The sequence below is a fragment of the Myzus persicae genome, unplaced genomic scaffold, assembly GCF_001856785.1.
Source record: "Myzus persicae strain clone G006 unplaced genomic scaffold, MPER_G0061.0, whole genome shotgun sequence".
NCBI lineage: Eukaryota > Metazoa > Arthropoda > Insecta > Hemiptera > Aphididae > Myzus > Myzus persicae.
This window is the reverse complement of record NW_019103015.1, coordinates 2,296-26,345: the sequence shown is the minus strand read 5'-3', so window position 1 is coordinate 26,345 and position 24,050 is coordinate 2,296. Positions and strand designations below refer to the sequence as shown.

Below are 24,050 nucleotides of genomic sequence, written 5' to 3'. Positions count from 1 at the left end.
ATTATTATTATTATTATTATTATTATTATTATTATTATCTAATATTACGAATGCAAGTCTATCATGAGTACGGTGAGACGTTATGTTTGTCCTCAATTGGATATAGTTAACAAAACAACAAGTTGTGCCAAAATTATTTTATTTTCACTCGACATTTTCAACGTTATATAAAAACCGAACTTCATTAGCTGGAAAATCGATAGTAGTACACATAACAATTTTACATGACATAAATTAATAATTTATTGCTTAACAAAAAGATTCGAAATTAATTACATTTTTAACTTAAGTAATATTATATACATTTATGTAATACCTACCAAATTCTTGAGTTTTCGCTATAGCCACTATACTCTTATAATATTATTTTATAACACATACTGTTTACGTTACCTACCTCTAATGACGGACAGACATTTCTATAAACGACTTAATTTTTATTATTATTATTATTATTATTATTATTATATAAACTCCCTGTATACATAATAATATTGTTATTTTTAACTACCAATATTTAACTTATAATTATTACAATATATTTTTTGTAACATAAAATAAAAATGTAAGAATATGTTGTATTAAGTTTTTACGTCAACTCTTTGGATATTATTATGAAATATATACAATTATTTTTCATTTTGAACATATAAGCAACAACATAAAAACAGACAATCAGAATTATATTGACATTTTAATTTGATCTTGACTCACACACAATGACGATTGTTTAATAATTTAAAACGGACTTAATAATTATTATTTCATATTATGTTTGTTTGTTTGTTTGTTTGATTTGTTTTTTTTTCATTTAGTTCATTATTTAATTATATTATTATATAGAGAACAATTAATTGATTCAACATAAAATATAAACTTAATATAATATATTATATAGTTTAACCTTTACCTTACTTAAAATTATAAAATTAAATATTTATCCGTAACATATTTGTAACATAATATGCACAACACTTCACACACACACACATATTTATAATGTATGTATAATATAGGTACATACATTATGCATATGAATATAATAAACATATATATTTGTATATGTATAATATTGTAAGCTTATATTTATACGTATATTTTTTAAGGATAGTTTTTTTTTTTTTAAACTTCATTATGATTTTCGTGATATTTTTTTACTATAGTTAGATAAGAAATGTTTGTTATTGATGTGCCTATTTATTTTTAGTGATTATTATTATTATATTATACATATTTTTTTTTTGATTTTCGAGAATTCTCAAGTTCAATGACAATTTTTAAAAGATCATAACATTTATTATTGGTGTATATTTAAGACAAAATAAAAACATATTTACATTCTAAAAAAAATATAGTTATTATACTTTTTCTTTCGATGCACTCTGTGCATAATTCTATTGAAGTCCTTTGTATAAATGAAGTTAAACATTTTAAATGAACGTTTCTACTTATAATCTGCAGCCCATTGTAAGTATCTGTATAATACGTGACTATAAGGGTTCATACAAAATATTATGATTTATGATAATTATAACTTATACCTTATACGTTAAGAAAAAATACAAAATATACAGTTAAAAATTAAAATTGTGAAAATAGTTGAATTGTAAAGATAATATACTATATAATCCCGATTTGGATTCAAAATGCACTTGCTATTTGTTAAAGCATTACTATATATTTGGCATACTATATTTCGGTTTTGTAAGTAAATAGTGATTATTTTTTACTTTTAAAGTACCTACCTACCTACTTCTATAATCTATACTATCTAGGTACCATATTCTATCTAGTTAATATTCATGACTTTAAAAAAATAAATATCTATGTTTTAATGATTAAATAAGTATGTAATAAGTTTAGATCATGATTATCGAACAGTAAAACGGAGTATTTATCTATGTTTCAAGTAGACATATTTTTTAAAACTCTAAAACAGCTTAGGTACCTATCAACTATTTAAAACTATATTTTATATTGCTGTGTGACAATTTACGAGTAAGAAAACATCGACAATATTAACTATTTTATCATAATCTATATTTTGTATTCAAGTTGAGACTGTTGAGTCGTGTTAATATGGGAAGTAGGTACATTATTTGTTGGGTACTTTAGATTTATACTTAGTTATTAAGTACTATTTTAGTAGGTAGTATAGTCTTAAAAAAAGTAAAAAAATCATTAATCACAAATCACAATAAGACAAGAGAATCCACGAGTCGATCGAATTATGTTTTCCGAATGTTAACGGAAGCTAATTATATTATACACTGAGATCAATCTGCATGATCACAACTATAGATAGATGTCACTAATAAATATTTATCGATGTACTTTCTACAAAATAACAATAAATTCGAATCATAAGTCAGAATTAAAAAAGAGAAATATATTATTTTTATTTGTTAAAAATACAATACATTTTAAAATATAAATAAATAATAATATAAAAATTAGTAATTGTTCTACCAACCCTACTCGAAATACTTGCATCTATACCAGCTAGAAATATTATAAAATCATAATATTGTATTTATTTGAATTTTCTGTACTATTCGTTTAAATTTAAATAATAATACTCAGACATATAACAATAAACTCAACGCGTATTTTATTTTCCATCCAATCCATTGACGAAATTATGATCATGCGGCGTTAGACACAGGGGCAATCCTAGAGCTTATTTTTAGGAGGGTTCAGAGTAAATTTTACCGAATTTCAAGAACAAAATTTTATGACTTATTTTTACAGTCGTCTGCCGTCGTCACATAATGTAATCCATTTTGATATACTGTGAGGAAAAGGATAACAGAAGTCGACTGATAAGTGATAATATTAAACCAAAGTTAGAGCATATACATTGATTTTAATGATTTTATTATATACAAATTATTTTAAAATCAATGCACGTATAATGTACGTTTTATACGAATGTGGCCTGTGTCTACAGTTTTTGATTAGGCGATTACAATACCATTGAAAAATTAGCTTTGTTAGGTATTCATTATATTGTATAATGTTAAACATTACAACTTACAAGCTAAAAACACAAGCTCTAACACAAGCTGAAAGCTTAAAAGAGATAGTTAATCATGAAATCTAACTCAATGTTTTTTGTATCCTATGTAATTTTTAATGGTTTAAAAAAAAAAAAACACTATAATACACAGATGACAACTGCTATTTATAAAAAAGTAAAAAATATTAAAGCCAGACTTCTTGGATGATAGTATTATAAATTATAATAATATAAGTTATGTGTTCTATGATAGAATATTTTCATCTTTCAATTCATATTGTGTAACACATTACAAATTAAAAATGTATTTATTAATAATCAAAAAATTACACTATAGGTATTTTGAATTTAAATTTACAGTTATAATATTTATTGAAACATTTACATGTGTATCTTTCTTTATTTAGCCAAAGACCACATTGTAAGAATAGTATTTATGTCAATGGAACCAACAATATATATGTTTCACAACTTATTGTTTGTAATTGGCTGGCTGATTGACACATTTATAAAGACAATTAAGGATCTCTAAAAGAAAAAAATATTTTTGTTCGTATTTTATTTTATAACAAGCATATTTTAACAATATAATATAATAAACAAGTCATCACATTATTGATTATTATTGCCACCACGCCATCTCTCACCACCTGAGTTTTTTTTAATTTATCACACTTCAAACACTAAAATAATTTAATATATATTTTCTAAAGAGAGCCAAAAGAAAAATGCTTGGAGGTCCGCATGTTCGGCCCGCGGGCCTAATTTAGGGCATCTCTACGCTTGTAGTTTTATTTTAATATTAAATAAATTATGAGTATTTTAAAATCGTAAATTGTTTGTACGTCTTAAAATACTCACAACTATCTTTACAGTTATAATATAATAAAAAGCCTAGATAATAATCTTACCTTATAATTTCATTGAAAGTAGTTTCACTCCAATTTTGGAAATTATTATAGTTATAGACATTATTGTGAACTTAAAAATTTGCTAAGTCACTGTAGACAGTAAGTTATGTTTCAGCTTACTAAAAATTTGTTCACTGGTAGGTAACTGTTGTAACAGATGAAGTAAATGAACCCAATTTTTCTAATAAAATAGACTATGGAATAATATGTTATATAAATATATAGACATATATTGGTAAATGGTAATATACATGATAACAAGCACTTAGGTATACCGACCGGGAGGTAGGCACCAGTATATTCTATACATTTTAGAAATTGTTATTTTCGGAAAACCTTATTAATATATAATTGGGTTCTCAATAATATATGATGATGGTTATTAATGGTTGTATAACAAAATTGTAATACTTGTTTCTTTTATTCTTATTATAACGATTTACGACAATCGTTACCTAGTTCAAAAAAAAAAATTTGTGACTGCTACTGACATTCTAGGGGGTGTCATACTTCCCACAACTCCTAAAGGACCTCCTTACGGCCGCTCCATATTATGTGAGTTTGTCGATGTATAAGATTGTATTATACATAGGTTATAATATTATATAAAATAAAAATACCAGTTAGGATTATTAGACAGTTAATTAGATATTTAAGAATTTAATTATTACTGCTATTTTAAATTGATATTATTTCTAGTCACTATACTCACTATGTACCTAGTATCAGGATTAGTAGTATGACTTTAAATATTAATTTACACTAAAATAATCCTTGTATTATTGTGATTTTTAAAATGTGCTCAATTCCTTATAATATAAAGTATTGTCAACAGTCTACAAGGTTCTATAGAGCATACTAGTGGTAATTAGTATAATACTGTATATTATCAAAAAAAAATTTTAAAAAAATATCGTATTTTGACATTGCCACGTGTCATTAAGGTTTAGCGTTACTTAGATAGTTAGGTATATCACGGTCATAGGACATTTTTTCCGGTATCTCTTACAATAATTAACCATTAACTATAGCTGTCTATAGTTTGATAAAAAAAAAATGTTAATACATAAAAGTACCAGTATCAGTACTTATAAATAAAGACTGTGCATAATTTGTTGGTAGTAAACGTCAGCATTGCAAATTTGAGTTCTCAGAACCAACTCTGTGTTGTTAGCTTATTAATATTAACTGACGAATATTGTCAAACATAAAGTTAAAAATAATATTCAAGACACCTGCAGGTAAGTTTTTATTGATATTTGAATTTTAAAGTCAATTATACCTGTATAAAATATTACATAACGTGTTTATTGTGTGTATAACATGTCAACATGGAAATGCACAGCATGGCGTCTAATAGTACATGGTGTACAATGTACCTTTATTAAATAAATTAAACAGACAGTGATTAAATGTTTTGTAATGTAATGGCATCGTAAATCATGTTATTTGAATTATCTACCTATAAATTATAGTTGTATGTTGTAACTACGTACTGTAACAACTAGGTACAGTATTTTGATCGTCATCGTTCACTCACTTTCACATCGAATTCAACACGAACCAGTAAGTTCATCACGGATAAAGAAAACAATCAAGGCACAAGATTTCAACAATTACAAATTATTTCTAAATTTTCACAAACAAACTGCAATGAGAGCTGTATTATATAAAAAATAAAGGTTCATAAAAATCTGAGCCCTCTTTAATGTGGAGGCCATGGGCAGTTGCTTATCCTGCCTAGTGGTAAATATGACTTTACTCTTAAATATAATTCTTTAGGTTATTTGAAAAAAATAAAGTTCATTAGCAGTTACTTTACATTAAATCAAAAACAGATAAATATTTCCGTATATTATATTATATGGCCCGATGGCCGTGGCAAATGAGTCCGTGACGTCAAGCACAATAATAAAAATCACCGTGATCAGCGAACGGATAGTCACAAACTCACAAACTAATTTAGTGGAATATTTGTTAAGTTGGATTATTTTTAATTCAAATCACATTAAGACAAAAAAAAATTCGTCCCACGAGTAAGATTTCGTTCCTATTAGTAAGGAAATAACAGTCAATATAGTAGTATCTATCATAAGAAATTGAAAGGGAAGAAAAAAATAAGGTTTATCCATCGAATTTGAAACTAACTGAAGATACTACAGGTTAATGTTGAGTATTGCCTATTGGCTATTGGTATTCGGAATTCAAGTATTTTTTTAATAACACTATGAATATTATATTCAATAGTCATCAACTCAAAAACTAGTAAAGACTTGTCAAAAAAATAAAGTATCAGCTTTAAAAAAAGCCACTTAACTGTATAGTAGGTCTTAGGTGTCGAGTGGTGTCTATAGACAAGTGGTAGGCTCGCTTAACTGTTCATTAATCATTATTCATTAGTATTGTAGTGTGGGTCACTGTAATGTATGTGGTAAATTGGTAAATTGGAATTCAATGGTATAAAATGTACGATTTTATATGTAATTGTACAAAAATAAAAGTACCTATAGTCTATACCTAGTATATGCACTGAACTATAATAGATAGACAGCATAAGTATTATTATTTTTGTAAAAAATGAAACTTGTGTAAATAAATATTTGTTTTTTTGTATAATTTGTTGTATATTTTTAACTTTGAGTACACCTCGGGGGGCTCTATGGGTTACTTTTCATGTAATATAACATCAAGTGGTGGCTGTAGTCCCCCCAATATTTTAGTCCTGATTGCGCCATTAATTATTCTCCGTTTATCTAATTTCGTCTAGATTTGAACTTAATATATCTATTTAAAAAAATTGAATTGGTATAATTTTTAGATGTTTTGCTCACAGCATTAAATATTTTTGAAGAATCTTCTTTTAGATGTTCAATCCTTAGCTATAAAAATTTAACATTTTATAAATGTTTAGCAACAAAATAATTTTGCTAATTTTCATTAGGTACTCTGGTGAATTTTGTCGACTTTTTAGCTGAAATTTGGATAGTAGGGGGTGTATAGGTAGGTGTGAGACGTAAACTAAAAACGGATTTTTGAAATATGTAAAATAAAGGTTTGTACGGTGGGCTGCAACCGAATTGGCTCCCGTGCCTGGAAATTGACATTCGAAATGGTTCCCGACAAAGTTCGAGCGTCCAAACATCCATCAATTCATCGTCTCATCAATGTATTAAAAGAAGTCCAAATTCAAATATATTATGTATAATATTATTGCGAAGTACAGCTGCAGACGAACTGCAAAAGTTTAAGTCTAAAAAGTGGGTGGTTATCGGGAATTGACTACTGTTGTAGGGGGATGTAACACCTATAGTGGGAACACCTAGGTTTTCAAACTAAATCCCTTAAATGTGTCGGATAGGAGGACGTAGCGATCACGTATCTAAAGCCTTGGTACAGAGTAATCGAGTAAAATACTTCGCCGACGTCCGATATTGTATTATTTTCGTCTCCGCGTAAGCCCGACCGCGATGCAGCGGCCGGTGCGCAACGTTACGTCATCTCATCTCGATAACAGCTGATAACGCGCACAGCAACGCGAAAATTCGCGCAGAGCAGCTGCTGCGGTCTAGGTAGATCCGCACGCGCACCGCGCACCGCTAACGCTCACAGACGCACAGTAGCGGTTCGTCGTCGTAGTCGACGCGTAGACAACAACGATAATAGTAATAATAGTAATAATAATAATAATAATAATATTATGTTATATAGTATTATTATACACGAATAAAGCGCATCGTTGGAACGGGACCGCCGCCGACGGTAGTGAGAAGAACTACTGAGAAACATAATAGTAATATTATTACAATAGAGGAATAGGAACAATAATTGTACTGCTAAGTGCTAGTTTCTCCTCTACTCGTTAACGCGGACTGCGACTCTGATTTTCAATTTTTTTTTCTCCCGTTATTGATAAGCTACTCCTCGACTGTAGTTTACCCGCTATCATCTACATTGTACACCGTTACCGTCATCGTCGTTTCTACTCGGAATGAATAGCAATAAATAATAATCATTATTACTCCGTAGTCTACAACACTCTTCGCTCGTCGCCGAGACCGCACAACCACCGACGATCAGCGTTTTCCGCCGGATTAGACGGTGGAGTGGCAGACGAACCGTGCGCAAAACCCGACCACCGCCGCCGCTTCGAGACGGACAGACGACACAAGATTATGATTACCTGTATTTGCTAATCATCCGCGAATCACGGCGATATTACTACAGTACGTAATAACAATAAATATTTACTCTACACTCGTAGTAGTGCTGGTGCTTAACAGTACGTAGCCGCCTGTGTCGATTTTCCACCTCCACCATCACAGGTGTGCGCGTGTGTGTGTATGTGTGAGAGAGATTGCGATTTGTGAGAATCTGCGTTTGTGTGCGTGCGTGCGGCTTAGCGAGCCTTAACATCCTAGTTCCGATATCGTTTCGTTTTTACTTTCCGTGTTTTTCGTTTGCGCCACAACACCAGTCTCGCGACCGCCGCCTTCTCGCTGCCGCCGCTGAAGTGCGTCTTCGGGCATCGCCGACTGCGAGTCCGGTGAGAGGTGTGAACGAAGTCCCCTATTTCGCTTTTGTCCGCCACTCCTCCCCCGTCGTGCTCAGGGCAGTCTCAGAGTTTACCATCCGTTCATCCGTTGACATGACCGTCGCCCGGCAATGAGTGTGAGCTCGTTCAGCACTACAGCAACAGCCGCCGCCTGACAAACCACGTCAACAGTCTTATTGTAGACTCCCGCTGCTCCACTTCAATGCCCACCACATCAAACGCAGAATGATGAACGGCGTACCTAAGAAACGCACCAACTTGCGCATCAAAGCTTTCCCGGTGAGTCCATCAAAACTATCGTCAAGTTTTCTCTGTTACTCGGATAGAACTGTGTCATGCCGCATATACATTTGTTGTTTGTCCCATTATAATATCTACCCGTCTGCCTAATAGTTATATCTTTGCAACTGAATGTATTTTGAACATACACCTCGATTCTCGCTATTCATTTGTGTATAGGTACCTTCATATTTTTACATGAATTATATATTTATATATACATATATAGCTGCACGGACTGTCCCTTTATTAGTTAATTGTTTCAATAAAAATTCCTGTAGTTGTTATCAGGTGTTAGATATTTTATGTTTAAAAAACCAAATGTTATTTTAATGCGTTGGCATGATTACAGTTTTGACTAGATTAAGAAGATTTTAACAAAGACAATAACAATCTACCGTTTTATTTATAACTAGATAGACATTTTACATCAGAATTATTAAATCAAAAATATTTGCCAACTTATTTTCAAAAAAAAAACACATAGGTATCTGTAGTAAAAAATTGGTCGAATTAAGCTATTTTTCATACCTTAGTAAGTTGTGTTGTTAAAATTTGGAAAATTAATCTAAATGTATGTAGCTTAAAAGCTGCTTTAATTGGTTTTAGAAGTGAAGATTGGGTAAATGCATAAGACTGCCCTACTCAAATTACACCTCTATCTATTTTTATTTTTTAACAACATAAAAATAAAATTATCATTAATTTATAACTTTACTTTTTACTTATATAATATACTAATTAATGTATGAATGACGACCGTCATAACTTAATTTTTTTCTTTTTGCTAGGTAATTACTTACAGTTATTATAATTTATAAATAAAATACAAACCTCAAATTCCAATTAAATGTATTCTGATCTAGGTGCTAGCCAATTTCATTATGGTGATATTCTTTCCTTTAAATATAATATGTCATGTATTAAGAATTTAAATTTTATGTTAGTTAGGTTCGAGGTTAGGTTGGATAACTGTTTGATTTTCTAATAATTTTATTTAAAACACATTCTTCTCTAAGCTATTGATGTAAAAAGTATTAATAGGTACCTATCCGGTAATGCAGTGTTGGATAGTAACATGACGTAATTTCATTAGAATTATTTCCAAGCAACAAAAATGTAATGGAAATTACTTTTAATAAGTAATTTATATGGTATAACTCATAACAGTTTTTACGTACTTAGTACCAATTACAAATTAAAAAATGATAATAATACTATAAAATATGTCTAATATATAGGTATATATATTTTATTTTATTTTAATTCTCCACAATAATTCAGATTTCAGTTTTCAATAATCATGATGTATATCTTAAATATAATATATAATATTATATAATATATCTTCTTGCACCGAAAATATGGGTAAAGTTAGTTAAATGTATTATTTTATATGATTTAACTTATACAACAAATGGTACAAAAGAACTTTTTCTATGGATTTCTTGCATAGACTGTTATTAAGTTTTAAATTATTCAAACGTTCCCATTAGCTATTAATTTGTATAAACTAAACGTAAACACTATTTACACTTAGTAGTCATATAAATACAGTACCTATATTATACAATTTATTTTTCTTTAAGATATTTTTCTTTATTTATTTTTAAGATGTTTAAGAATTTATAAGAATATGAACTATTCTCCATGAACATTGAGAGAGAGACTGATCATAGACAGTTTAACAATATTCTTTATTTTTCTATGCAATGTTAAGATCATAATTGACATCTAATACATATACATTAGACATCATAAAAATATATCTATGTCTTCAAATTGACAACACTGTATTTGTTTAATTCATAAAATACCCTAAACTTGTTTAATTGGACTTATAAGTTGCTAAAAAGATTAAAGAATGACATGAATCAGAAATATATATTAAAAAAAAATACAAATACAAAATTTATAAATCATTTAACATTAAAAATTGCATTATGTACCTATTTAAATTCAGTCCATTTTTAATCTCTTTTGATTAGGTACATGGTAAGTCAATAACTCCTAAACAATAATTTATTATGATTAATATAATATTTTATTTTTAAAACATACCTACCTATTCTATTATTTAATATTTTAGAGGTACCTATTTTTATTTTTGACTGTTGGTTAGTAACCTAAACCTTAATATAAATATTAAAATAGTAAAAATTATTATGTACTACAATTTACAATTTATTAATTTCAAACATGAAATAAATATTAATCCTGATATTAATTTAAATTTGAAAATCTTTATCTTAATTTATACCTAAGTCTTTACAAATCAACCAGAGAGAAACCAACTATTGTTTATGTTTTTGTTTCCCATGTCTTGGGGTGTGGTAAATTGTAGTTTGTTTCTCTCACACAATGATGAAACCATAGATGATCAATACATAGTTAAAAGATCCCTATACCCAACAAACATAGTATAGGTACTTTGAACAAAAAGTCCACTAGTAACCATAATGATTGGATCCGGTTATAGTTTACGATAAAGTATAGAGTTTATACTAATCAACAAGAACTGTGTATAACAACCACAGATCTTTAACTGTACTAGAAAGGTAAACAAACCTTATCAGTATTAATATTAAATTATAATTTGTCATAATACGTTTTGATTTTTAAATTTCAATGCATTTTATATTTAAACTATTGTCTGTTATGCACAGTAATTAGTCAACAGTACCTATACTCGTGGTAATTTAAAATCGATCAACAGAGTTCCATCTTAAGGTAGACTTTACTAGTTTTTGACTAAAAAATTTACCTATATGATACCTGTTGCACAATTTTTTTGTAATCAATATTTTTAAATTATAATTAAAATTAACTGTAACTATTCAAACCCCATACATATATACCTACACAATAATATTAATGATAAATGAATTCACAACAATTTACCTACAACATAAATGATTAAAATTAACAAATATATTATATCTATCTTAACATATTACAATAAACAACTTAACTAGCAAATTATCATTATTAATTATAAAAAAAAATAGTCTTTGTAAATTTTTGTCATTTACTGATAGGGTATTAAACGCATTAAACGTTAGATAAAAACTGCCTTCCTAAAAATAAACTCAACATTTTTGTAGCAATTTATGTTATTAACATCAATTTATGGGATCGGTCTAGCAGTCCTTCATTTACACAATTTAAATCCTTAAACATTAATTTATCTAACACAAATTTATTATTTACATGAACAATTATTTTTTTTAATCTAAATTAGGAAAATTGATATTTAAGAGTCCATTTTTAATTGAGAAGAAAAAACATTCAGTTTTTTGAATAATTTTAAACACACTATTTGATGGTAAAATCAATCCCCCCTGATTTTTCATGTGAACCAATTTAGAATGAGAATATGGATAATTATAATCATGTTAATTATTATTTAATGTAAGGGGAATAAAGCTGTACATCTTCGTGAATGTTTTTTTTTTGTATGGATTTTGTAATTTTTTATTTTTGTTACATTATTTAGGCCATTTGTTAATTATACATTGATTTTAAAGGTTTTCATTTATTCAATGTTGGACATAATAATATTTAAGTTTAATATTATTTCAGATGTCAATGGATGATAAACTAATTGATAATATTTGGGTGTTATTGAAAAATGCTATCCAAGAAATTCAAAAGAAAAACAATTCCGGTCTAAGCTTTGAAGAACTTTACCGAAATGCTTATACCATGGTATTGTTGAAACATGGTGAGAAATTGTATACTGGTATGAAGGAAGCTGTAATAAACCATTTAGAGAATAAGGTACAATTATTTTTAAAAAAACATATTGTATACAAAAAGTAGTTTAATCAAATTTAAAATAAATTATTATTTTTAGGTTAGAGAAGATGTTCTAAAGGCATTAAATAATAATTTTTTACACGTTTTAAATGTTGCTTGGAATGACCATCAAACTTCAATGGTGATGATACGGGACATATTGATGTACATGGACCGAGTTTATGTTAAGCATAATGAAGTTGATAATGTTTATAATTTGGGTCTCGTTTTGTTCCGCGATCTAGTGAGCTATACAAATTTAAATAAATATTAGATATTAACTAACTAAGAAATGTCAAAAAAAAATGTATTACACATTACTTATAGTCTATGTAGTTTTCTAGGCTCATTCACGTTAAGAAAGTACCTCGGTTTTAATCTGACCTTCAAATATTGTGACCTGACCACCTTCCTGTTGTCTTCCCTTCTGAGTCTCAACTGTCTGTATGACTGCTGTGCACAACAAGTTACTGGCCAATGTCTTCTTAACGTGAATGGAGTTTAGTACCTAAATGTTATTATAATTTTTCTTACCTACTGTAGTATTATATTCAATACTAAATATGAATTTACATACGTGTTTAAAATATTTTTAAATGATTAATATATTTTTTTATATACTTAGCTTTATTATTTATTTTATTAGATTGTTCGCTATGGATATATTCGTGATCATCTTCGGATGACACTATTAAATTTAATAAAACTTGAAAGAAAAGGTGAAGTAGTTGATCGAATAGCCATTAAAAATGCATGTCAAATGTTAATGATTCTTGGAATTACTGGGCGTATTGTTTATGAAGAAGATTTTGAAAAACCATTTTTGGAACAATCTGCTGAATTTTATAAAGTATTTATACACTTAAAGTTTTATTGATTTATAATTACACTGAAACTTAAATATTGCATATTTACAGATGGAAAGTCAAAAGTTCTTAGATGAAAATAGTGCATGCATTTATATTAGAAAAGTTGAATCTAGAATTATGGAAGAATCAGATCGAGCAAAACATTACTTAGATGATTCAACTGAGAGTCGAATTGTTGAGGTTATTGAAATCGAACTAATTAAAAGAAATATGAAAACCATTGTTGAGGTAAATATCCCAGTAACTATTCAATTATTTTAAACTGAGAAATTTAGTTAACTTATCTGTTTATCTCTTAAATTATTTTAATAATTGTATGGTTTTCTTTAAGATGGAAAATTCTGGTGTTGTATACATGTTGAAGAACAACAAAATTGATGATTTAGCATGCATGTACAAGCTATTGTCCCGTGTTTCTGAAGGTTTAAAAACCATGGCTGATAGTGTTAGCCAGTATTTGCGAGAATTGGGAAAATCACTTGTACAAGAACAAGATATTAATACTAATGCAGTCAACTATATTCAGGTTATTAAAAATTTTAATGCATTAATACATCTCAAATTATAATCACAACAATAAGTCTTAACTTATCTATAGAGTACAATGGAAATAGGTTATATTGACTTTATATTAACCAGGAAAATATGTCATAATAAAAAGAAACTAGCTTTGAAAACATATTATAAACTAACATTTATTTTATTAACAAGTTTTACGTTTATGCATCATATGGATATTAAGAAATTGCGCAATGTCACCATTTTTTCACCTTTTTTAATTTAAATAAGTACTGTGTTTTTTTTACAACACTAAATACTTTTGGTTAGTTAATTTAATTGACTAACTTAAACTCTGATAGAATAAAAATTGTTACATCAACTGTGTAGGTTAATTATTACCTACATTATAAAATTACCTATGTCGGATTACTGATAAATTATAAATGTTATATGCAATAAGGAAAAAATAATAGTTGTATTATTGTGCCATGATACTATTATGGTAGTATAGTCATTATATCATAATTCCTATAACTTTATACATTACATTAGAATAGTAGGATAATATTAGGGACTGACATATTTTCATTTCTTTATCAGTGCTGATGTAGACTTAATGTTGCCAATGTTGTTGTACTTGATTTCCCCCCTATATAATTGTTTAATTAATATTTCTATATATATTTTTTTTTCAGAGTTTGCTGGATTTAAAAGATAGATTTAATTTTTTCTTGGTTCATTCTTTTAACAATGATAAGATGTTTAAACAAATGATTGCTGCTGATTTTGAATATTTTTTCAACATCAATTCCAAGTCACCAGAATATTTATCTTTGTTTGTGGATGAAAAATTGAAAAAGGGTGTGCGTGGGGTAATAATAATATTAAAATATATTTGTTTACTAATTATCAGTTTATATTTTTAGAAATAAATGTGTTACAATTCTTATCTGCTAACTTCACTTTTAAACCAAATCAAAAGGTTCTGATTTTGGAGAGTTTGTATGATTCTTTTATAATAGAACACACATTATTTCAAAACTGTGTATGAAAATATTAATTTTACAAAATTTTAAGTTATGAAAAAAAAATTTCTATTAATTATTATTAAAATTGTTTGGTTTTTTTACATTTTAGAATGGTAACATACATCTTTAAAATTTTAAGGCGGCTCTTAGTGGCTATTATTTAAGGGGAAAAATGTCTAATCCTATTGTATCGTAATCTTGTATTAGTCGTAAATGATTATCAGTGTGAATGGGGGTCTATAAAATTAAGATTTCATAGAAATTCTAACTTGATAACAATAGATTTCATTTTGTCAGGCTGCGGGCGGACGGAACAACTATGTTGTATAGCACATGCAAGCGCGTGCACAAGTCATCAAGAGCATGCTCAAAAATTAAGACTAATGTGTTTAAATATATTTATTTTAGTTTATCATATACCATAATAATTAATACTTTTATTTTATCATTAAAATTAAACTATAACTTGATTGAATTTTTTTAGTAAAAATAACTAAATAATATATTTGTATTTAATAAAATGAAGTCTATAAATCCTGAAAGTCATAGCACACTTTATAAACTGATAAATTTCATATCTGTGCAGTAATTTAAATTGAGTGTTTATTATTCTTCTGTATGTTATTATAAGTTAACATTAGATGGCATATAATTCTTTATAAATTGTCTTAATTTTTAATTCATGAATTAAAATTATTAATATATTATTACAGTTAACTGAAAATGATGTAGAAATAGTCTTGGACAAAGCTATGGTCATTTTCCGCTTTCTTCAAGAAAAAGATGTATTTGAAAGGTATTATAAACAGCATTTAGCCAAGAGATTACTTTTAAATAAATCTGTCAGCAACGACAATGAAAAAAATATGATCTCAAAACTCAAGGTAAATTTTATTGTATTTGATGAAAACATTCTCCTCAAATTATTATTTAATTTCTACGTAGACTGAGTGTGGCTGTCAATTCACTTCAAAACTGGAAGGTATGTTCAAAGATATGTCTATATCTAACACCATCATGGAAGAATTTAAAGAATATGCCGCTAAGTCTAATAATGTAAGAAATATAAATATAATAATAATATCATATGATATTGCATAAGTTAAAAGACATATTTTAAATAATCACCATTTATTCTTTATTTTACTGCCTAATACCACTTTCAACCCTCCATCCAGTAAACTAGGGAATAATAAAAAATGTGCGAATCATGTATCAGAAGGAAGTTGTTCAAGCAGTTTTGAAATGCATTGGTTATGAACCATGTATAATTTCGATAGTCATTGCTATATAAATAGTACACAAACCTTCCCAAATTGCTTCTATTTTTTTTAATGAAATATAGTATATAGGTTTATTGGAAAGTCAGTAGCTTTTATTCAAAATTTAATGCAGATATTTTAGTGTAGTTTTTTTCAATGTAATATATGACTATAAGACTCGTGTACATATTCTTAGATAAAAAACTCGCTTAAATACTTTTTTAAAAATTTGAAAATAGCCGTTTTATAGATTTATTGATTTGTTATGTAAAAAAAAAACTGTTTTGAATTAGGATGAATTTTAATTGATTGACAAAAACTACTATTTCCAAAAATACAGCAAATTATTGTACAATTTTAAAGTGTTTGTAACAGTAATGCTAGGTAATTCAAACGGTGACAAAGAATGGGATCACTACTCATAGAAATTGTATTTAATATTTGTTTTTATAATATTGTTCTTCATTATGTCCACCATACACTGCGAATTATATCCCAGTTAATCATGGTTAATTATGGTCTTAATCAAATATATTCTAAAAAAAAATGAAATGTAGTGTGTGGTGTGGATATGGCATACAAAGATCATTGATCCATTATTTATCAAGGTAATTTAAATGGAGAAACTTTTACCAAGTTATTGGAGGAACAAGTTAGTTCAAAGTTCTATTGTATTAATATACATTTTCATATTTGGCCTGTAACTCAAAGTCATTTATATAATAATGTTGAACTATTTCATTAAATTTTTTTTTTTTGTAGATCTACCATACAAGATGAATCCCAATTCATTATGCTTGGGTGGCTAGAGATAGGTTTAACAATCATATCCCACGTAAATGGATTGTCAAAGAAGGATCAATAAATTGGCCAGCTCGATCTCCAGACTTAACTCCATAAGAGAGAATTTTTTTTTGTGGGGCTGTTTAAAAATATTATTTATCCATCAGTGTGTATGCAAAAATTTTGTGAAACTATAATCAAAAATGTGTGAAATATTCTCAGTGACATGTTAATTTTGTTACAAAGTTCATGGGACTTTATAATGGATTTGTGCATAGCAGTAAATGGTGGACATTTTGAACAATATAAAATAAAAATCTTACATAAAATATCAACAAGTTGAATGTTCTTTATAATCTATTGAATTAGCAAATTAGCTATCAAAGTGTGAAAACCATACAATTTTACAATGATACTATGCTGTATTTTTGGAAATAGAAGTTTCATTCAAAATTCAACCGATTTAAAAATTGTTTTTTTTTCATATTAGAAATAAATAATTGTATAAATTGTCTATTTTCAAATTTTTTAAAAAGTATTAAAAAAAAATTCAAGGTTTCTTTTTTTTAAGTTTTAGAACATTGTAAAATGAAGTCTACTAGTCTTATATTACATACAAAAAAAACTGCACTAAAATATTTGCATAATATTTTAAATTACATCATTACAGCTACTGATTTTTCAATTAAATACAATAAATATAAAATATAAAGTAAATGAAGCAATAAACATGTAGTTCATTAAAGAATGTATATGTAATACAATTTTCAACTCTTCTATTCAAATTCTTTATTTTTTCCCTCCAAAATTCAAACTTGCTAAATCAAAGATCTCCATAAATTACATTTTCAGTTCGGTTCACTGAATTTCAAATTATTGAGTTTCTACTGTATAATATTTAGATATACATATATTATATTTGTATTAGTTTTATTCATTTCTCAATTTATCTATATTGTTTGTGATATTATATTGTATGCAACTAACCAACTTTTTATTTTAGCCATTTTTACATGCTGTGGATCTTACGGTGAGAGTATTAACCACAGGGTTCTGGCCTACCCATGCATTATCAAAGTGCAATGTACCGTTAGTTCCTAGGAGTGCTTTTGCAGAATACCGAATGTGAGTGTTCTATAAGAATGACAATATTTATAATATGAATACCTATACCTTACTTGAGAAATAAAATGAATTAGTTGTGCTGGTGGGTTATTGCTGAGTGCTATAATTACTGTGAGATACTCTAACTGTATTTTTTCTTCAGAATAACACAAATGTAGATAATTTTAATTTTATAATTTTACAACTACCATAAACGTATGTATTTATACTTCCTATATTATAATGATTTATACTTTATTCAATGAATATCGACTATGACAATATTATACCTTTTACACATAATATATTATAAAGATTGTTATATTTTTAATTTTTAATAATAAAATGTAAATATTTGTAGTATAGTATGATTATTAAATTTTTCTAAATTATAATATTTTATATTGTTTTAGTGTTTAACTAACTTTTTATACATAATGTCCATAATTGAAATAAGATTTTTAAATATAAGTTTATTTTTATTTTCATCTGACAAATGTACTTTTTAAATTTAAATTGTTCTAGGTAACTTAAATTTAATTTAATGCCTTTTCTTATCCAAAACACATTAAATTAATTTGATTTGATTGATTTGTTAACTTTTGAGCAGGCTGTCATCTGAAACAAGATTAGTCACTCTTTGTATTTTTTACAACAGACCTAATATATTTTATGATTTATAATGATCATACACATATCAAATATTAATATATTAACTTGTATTTTTAACTTTAACTTTGACTGTTTACAAATTAATTTGATACTGTAGGTGATGAGATACTATTTTTTACATATCAAGATTAAATAAATAGACATATAATCACGATAAGGACTAGAATTTCTTCCAAACTCATACAGCAGCCCGCATGAAAAAATGGTCAAAAGCTAGAATTGCTACTTTAACCTCCTTATTATAATTATTACTCACGTTTTTGCCTTTTTTGAAAATATATGCATTACTTTGAACCATTTACATTTATTTTGTTATGTAAATAATTTGTTGACACTATCTAGTTTTTTATACCTATACATCTGTGTTTACAGTAAGTCTGAGTCCAATTTTATTTGATACTTATTTCTAGCCACTAAGTATATTATGATATGTAGCATGACTTCAAATATTAATTTTGGTACTCTACAATTATTCTTGTATATCGTGACTTTATAAATGTTTTCATAATAATTATTTAGCCATTTAAAAATTAGTATTAATATACTATAGTTTTATAATCTGTGTTCAATTTCAAAGGTACTACAAGGTTCTATATGGTATAATATGGTATTATACAAATGAAAGTAAATAAGTACCAAATTTTAACCTCTTCACATAATATACTAATTAGGACTGTCTATCTATGTATTATTTATTAGCAACAATTCAAAGTAGAATGGTTTAATACATATTATAATATGATCGTCATTTAAAATTTAATAATACACTATTCATAATAAACATAATAGGTAATACATTTTACAATTAGAATGATTTTCAGATGAATGGACATTTTGGTCATGACTTACTTGTGCTGTTTACTAAGAATTTATGTATTAAATTACAATTTTTTAATTATTATCATATTACTGTTTTAGATTATTTTACTTTAAATGTGGGTACTAAGAAACAATAATTCCACTGTACTATGTTAGGTTAGTAAATAAAATATACCACAATGAAAATAATTGCAGAAAAAGTGTCTATGTAGGCAATTTTATATAAGGATCCAGAAAACGTTTTCCTGTGAAGATCCATTCGTAAATATTCAACTCTTAGATACGGATTGCAGCCATTTTATTGGCTACAGTAATAATATTAAAGTCGGCTATTTAGTATTTTTATTCATCTGTGCTTTATATCAAACCAAATAGGTTGTCAATTCTACATTTCTATGCTATCAGGATTTTCTACTAGATAATGTATCACAGTAAATAAAGTTTGATTACAAATTTTTAAAAATGGATAAAAAAGATATTGGCTTAAGTATTATTTTTTTAAATTTGTTTATTTAATGACAATTTACAATCTATACAAGTAACAAAAGTAAATAAATGAGTATTTTACAATATGAGGTGAGGCGGTAAGATTAGAAAGCATTGAGTAATAGTTTCACATTAGACACACCTGAACATGAATGAAACCTTTAATATTAAATGTTTATTTAAAAACTAATTTACTTTTAGTAACTTATAAAAATTATTTCTTTACAGATTTTATCTGGGTAAACATAATGGACGGCAACTAACATTGCAACCACAACTTGGATCAGCTGATTTAAATGCTGTATTCTATGGTTCAAGACGATCAGACAATGAATTATCTACAAGTGTATCTTCTTCAGCGAATTCTCTCAATCCATCTACCGTGAGAAAACACATAATTCAAGTGTCGACTTATCAGATGTGTATTCTATTAATGTTCAATACTCATGAAAAATTATCTTTTGAAGTAAATTATACTATATAATATTAATTCAAATTATATTTTATTTTTATAAAATTATTTTGTATGTTAACATATTTAAAATAAAATTGTAGGACATACGAAGTGAAACCGATATTCCTGATAAAGATTTAATTAGAGCATTACAATCTTTAGCATTGGGAAAACCCTCACAGCGTATACTTTTGAAGACTCCTAAATGCAAAGAAATAGAATTAACTCATGAATTTTGTGTTAATGAGTTATTTACTTCGAAATTGCATAGGTAAACGATATATTTTTATTTGAATTCATGTTACTAAATATCTGTTCATTTTAGAGTGAAAATCCAAACAGTTGCAGCTAAAGGTGAAACTGAACCAGAAAGAAAAGAAACTAGAAGCAAGGTAGATGAGGACCGTAAGCATGAAATTGAAGCTGCTATTGTACGCGTTATGAAATCTCGGAAAAAAATGATTGTAATTATTGAAATACAATTTTTATCATTGTTTGACTTGAAATATTAACTTAAACAATATTGTCCAATTTTTAGCATAACTCCCTTGTATTGGAAGTTGTTGAACAACTCAGAGTCAGATTCTTACCTTCTCCCGTTATTATCAAAAAAAGAATCGAAGGACTAATTGAAAGGGAATACCTTGCAAGATCAGCAGAAGATAGGCGGACTTATCTTTATGTTGCCTAAAATGTGTATTTAAAATTGTATATTAAGTCTTCCTATGTAAAAATTGACAACTGAAGATTATGCAGTATCATGCTAAGATGTAACACTATATATTTTAGCTGAATAATTTTTGATTGAAATGTGGTTTTAGTAGAAATGGTGTACCTGAAATGCACATTTTGAGAAAATTCCAAAAGTTTCTTACAGATTTGCATGAACAACTTTTGTATTAAGTTTTTTTCAAATAACTTAATGATTACTAAGTTTAAGTAATTTTAAATCTGATTATAATTATCTATTTATCTGTTGTTCACACATATCTATTTTGCTTCGTTAATTTACTCCAATTTTATTTTACTCATTCACATAATAGTATTATACAGAATAATTTATGATAACAAAAAATACAAATTTGTTATTTATTAGATATTATTAATTAACTTACCAACTTTTCGTGTTCAAATAGGAATAATGAACAACATAATTTTGTAAAAAATGGGAATTATCCATTAAGTAAAATTCTAATATTGTCTGCTTAGTAATGTATATCATTTTTTATACAACAATTTTTCATCTGAATCCGTAGACATAAATTGGAGTTGCTGACGAAAAAGGTTAGGTTAAGTAGGAACTTGTCTCAAAATGTATAATAAACACTCCTGAGAACTCTTGTTTCAATCTAATATTAAACATCTATTATAGTGTTACCTCTTAGCATGGCAAAAAATGTATATATTAAATTAGGGACCCGTCGTTCCTATTAAAAAAAATAAAATCATAAGAATAAATGAACAATATATACTTAATAGATTCCTTAATGTTTTTCATACAAAGAGAATATTTATCGAGCAATGTTATAATTTTGTAACAAATGTACAGGTGCTACACGGTATCATGATCCAGTGATAATTTCCAGTCACTATTTACAAAAACCAAAAAATATATTAATCATAAGTTTAATGTGATAATGATCGTTTTCATCTATGGTCTTCTTGTATTGTAAGAATAAAATATGTTTATTCCATTTTAAATATATTATCAAATGAACTCGAATTGTTGTTTATTTCAGGACAATCTTTATTGCACATAAATAATAAAAAAAAATTTTTTTTCATACTGAAATATAACCATAATACTATACTAGATAATTATTATCAACACAATTAAGATTTATATAGTATTGATATTAAATAATTGTTTTATACATTTTTTTTTCATATTGATTGCATTTCAATGAATAATTTTATGAAAAATTAATTTTTAAGTTATCATGTTTCTAATGAGCCATTTTGGTATTTATATGGAAACGATTTTCTACATTCCATTTTTGGAATATTTTAGTATGGTCACACGTACATATTTGTCGTGTGTTACTAAACCATGGAATTTTTGTTTTCCATTAATAGTAATTGTATGCTTTAATTAAATTAATATAATATAATGTCTTAGAAAATTTTTTTTTTTTGTTTGTTCTCTATTAACAAGTTATATAAGTCTTAACACTGGATTTAATTCTAAATCACGAAACGGTGAGCTAATGGTCTTAAACATAATTTAATGGATCATGATTGGTTGTTAAATTTTCATAAATACATTTTTTTATGCAATCCAGCATGAATGTTTCAAATAATTAAATTATTTTTCAAAATAAACAGCACCATAATATCTTCAGTTACCTAATTGTCAACACTTACAATATTACCTATAACTTATTATAATTTTTTAATTTTTAGTTTAATTTTTGTTTCGTGATAGTAATTGATATAAAATACATACCTACAGTATTGTTATAATAATATTAAGTAATCTTAAGATTTAATTATTTGTTTTTTATTTTTTTGTTATATAAAACATGTGTGTGCAAATTTAAAATTTAGCTATGACTCAATGATTATATAATTTTTTTCTCATTCTGTTTTGTCATCTGAGAAAATGTTATTTAATATCTCAACATATTTCTGGACGTATTAGTTATAATAACATTAAACACCAAATGTTACACTGTAACAATTTAAAATGTTTATTGTCTTGAATTTCAGTTATTATTAAATATTGAAAATTGGTAAATGGTAAAAATAATAATGAAGTTCTAAAAATAAAACAGTACATCCAAAACAAAAACAAAATTATGCCTAAATACCCTATAATGACTTAAATTGTTTTGATTTTAAGTGCTTATAGCCTGAGATCTAATATATTATAACTCCATTAAATGTGTATCAAATATAAAATAACATGTACCTATACTTTGTCTAAAATAAAATCATTATCAAGCGGCCAAGTTGTATGCTGTTTGTTCCCAAGCACAGGGCTCGATCGTCGACTTGGTAGGGGAAGTGTCTAACCTTAGTTTACATCAAGATAATATTACCCGAAGGCTATATAAGACATTTAAAATATAATAAAATCTATTTGTAGACAAGAAAAATGTACGTTATAATATTATAATTTATAATTTTATTGGTACTATAATTATATTACAAATTTTTTTTTAAAATAATCTATTTAGTATTGTACTGTATTCCATACAAGGTACTTGATCAGTAAATAATGTTCATGTATATTATCGTATTGTTTCATTACTGTAAAAATGTAACTAATGTCAGATTGTATCTACTAAAGTGCTCTACTCTGTTATCGAATTTCTCAAGTTTCGTCTTTGTTTTAAAATATTATAGCAAATAGGTTAACGAATATAGTACTAGTATAGATTTGTTATGTTAAATATGGAAATTTTAAACTATTGCTGTCCAAGGGTCTAAATCACACATATGGTACATTGGTTACGAGTTATTAATTGGCCATAGGCCTCTAGCTAGATAGAAAGTATTAATTAAGTAATT

At 26.9% G+C, this 24,050-nt stretch overlaps 1 protein-coding gene across 2 annotated transcripts; it reads left to right on the top strand.

The window, feature by feature from the left end:
- The first annotated feature begins 7,538 nt into the window (after window positions 1-7,538).
- LOC111033568 (cullin-3) lies at window positions 7,539-22,710 on the top strand. Of its 2 annotated transcripts, none has more exons than XM_022314361.1 (14): window positions 7,539-8,153; window positions 12,344-12,541; window positions 12,618-12,803; window positions 13,206-13,409; window positions 13,477-13,656; window positions 13,760-13,954; window positions 14,625-14,801; window positions 15,671-15,841; window positions 15,903-16,013; window positions 18,006-18,127; window positions 20,312-20,549; window positions 20,639-20,808; window positions 20,863-21,001; window positions 21,076-21,228. In XM_022314361.1, the coding sequence occupies exons 2-14, from the start codon at window positions 12,344-12,346 to the stop codon at window positions 21,226-21,228; spliced, it is 2,244 nt and encodes a 747-aa protein (XP_022170053.1). In that variant the 5' UTR covers window positions 7,539-8,153. The 2 variants fall into 2 exon arrangements, with proteins under 2 accessions (XP_022170053.1, XP_022170052.1); XM_022314360.1 differs by lacking the exon at window positions 7,539-8,153 and adding an exon at window positions 8,708-8,761 and having other exon boundaries at window positions 21,076-22,710.
- The last annotated feature ends 1,340 nt before the right edge of the window (window positions 22,711-24,050 follow it).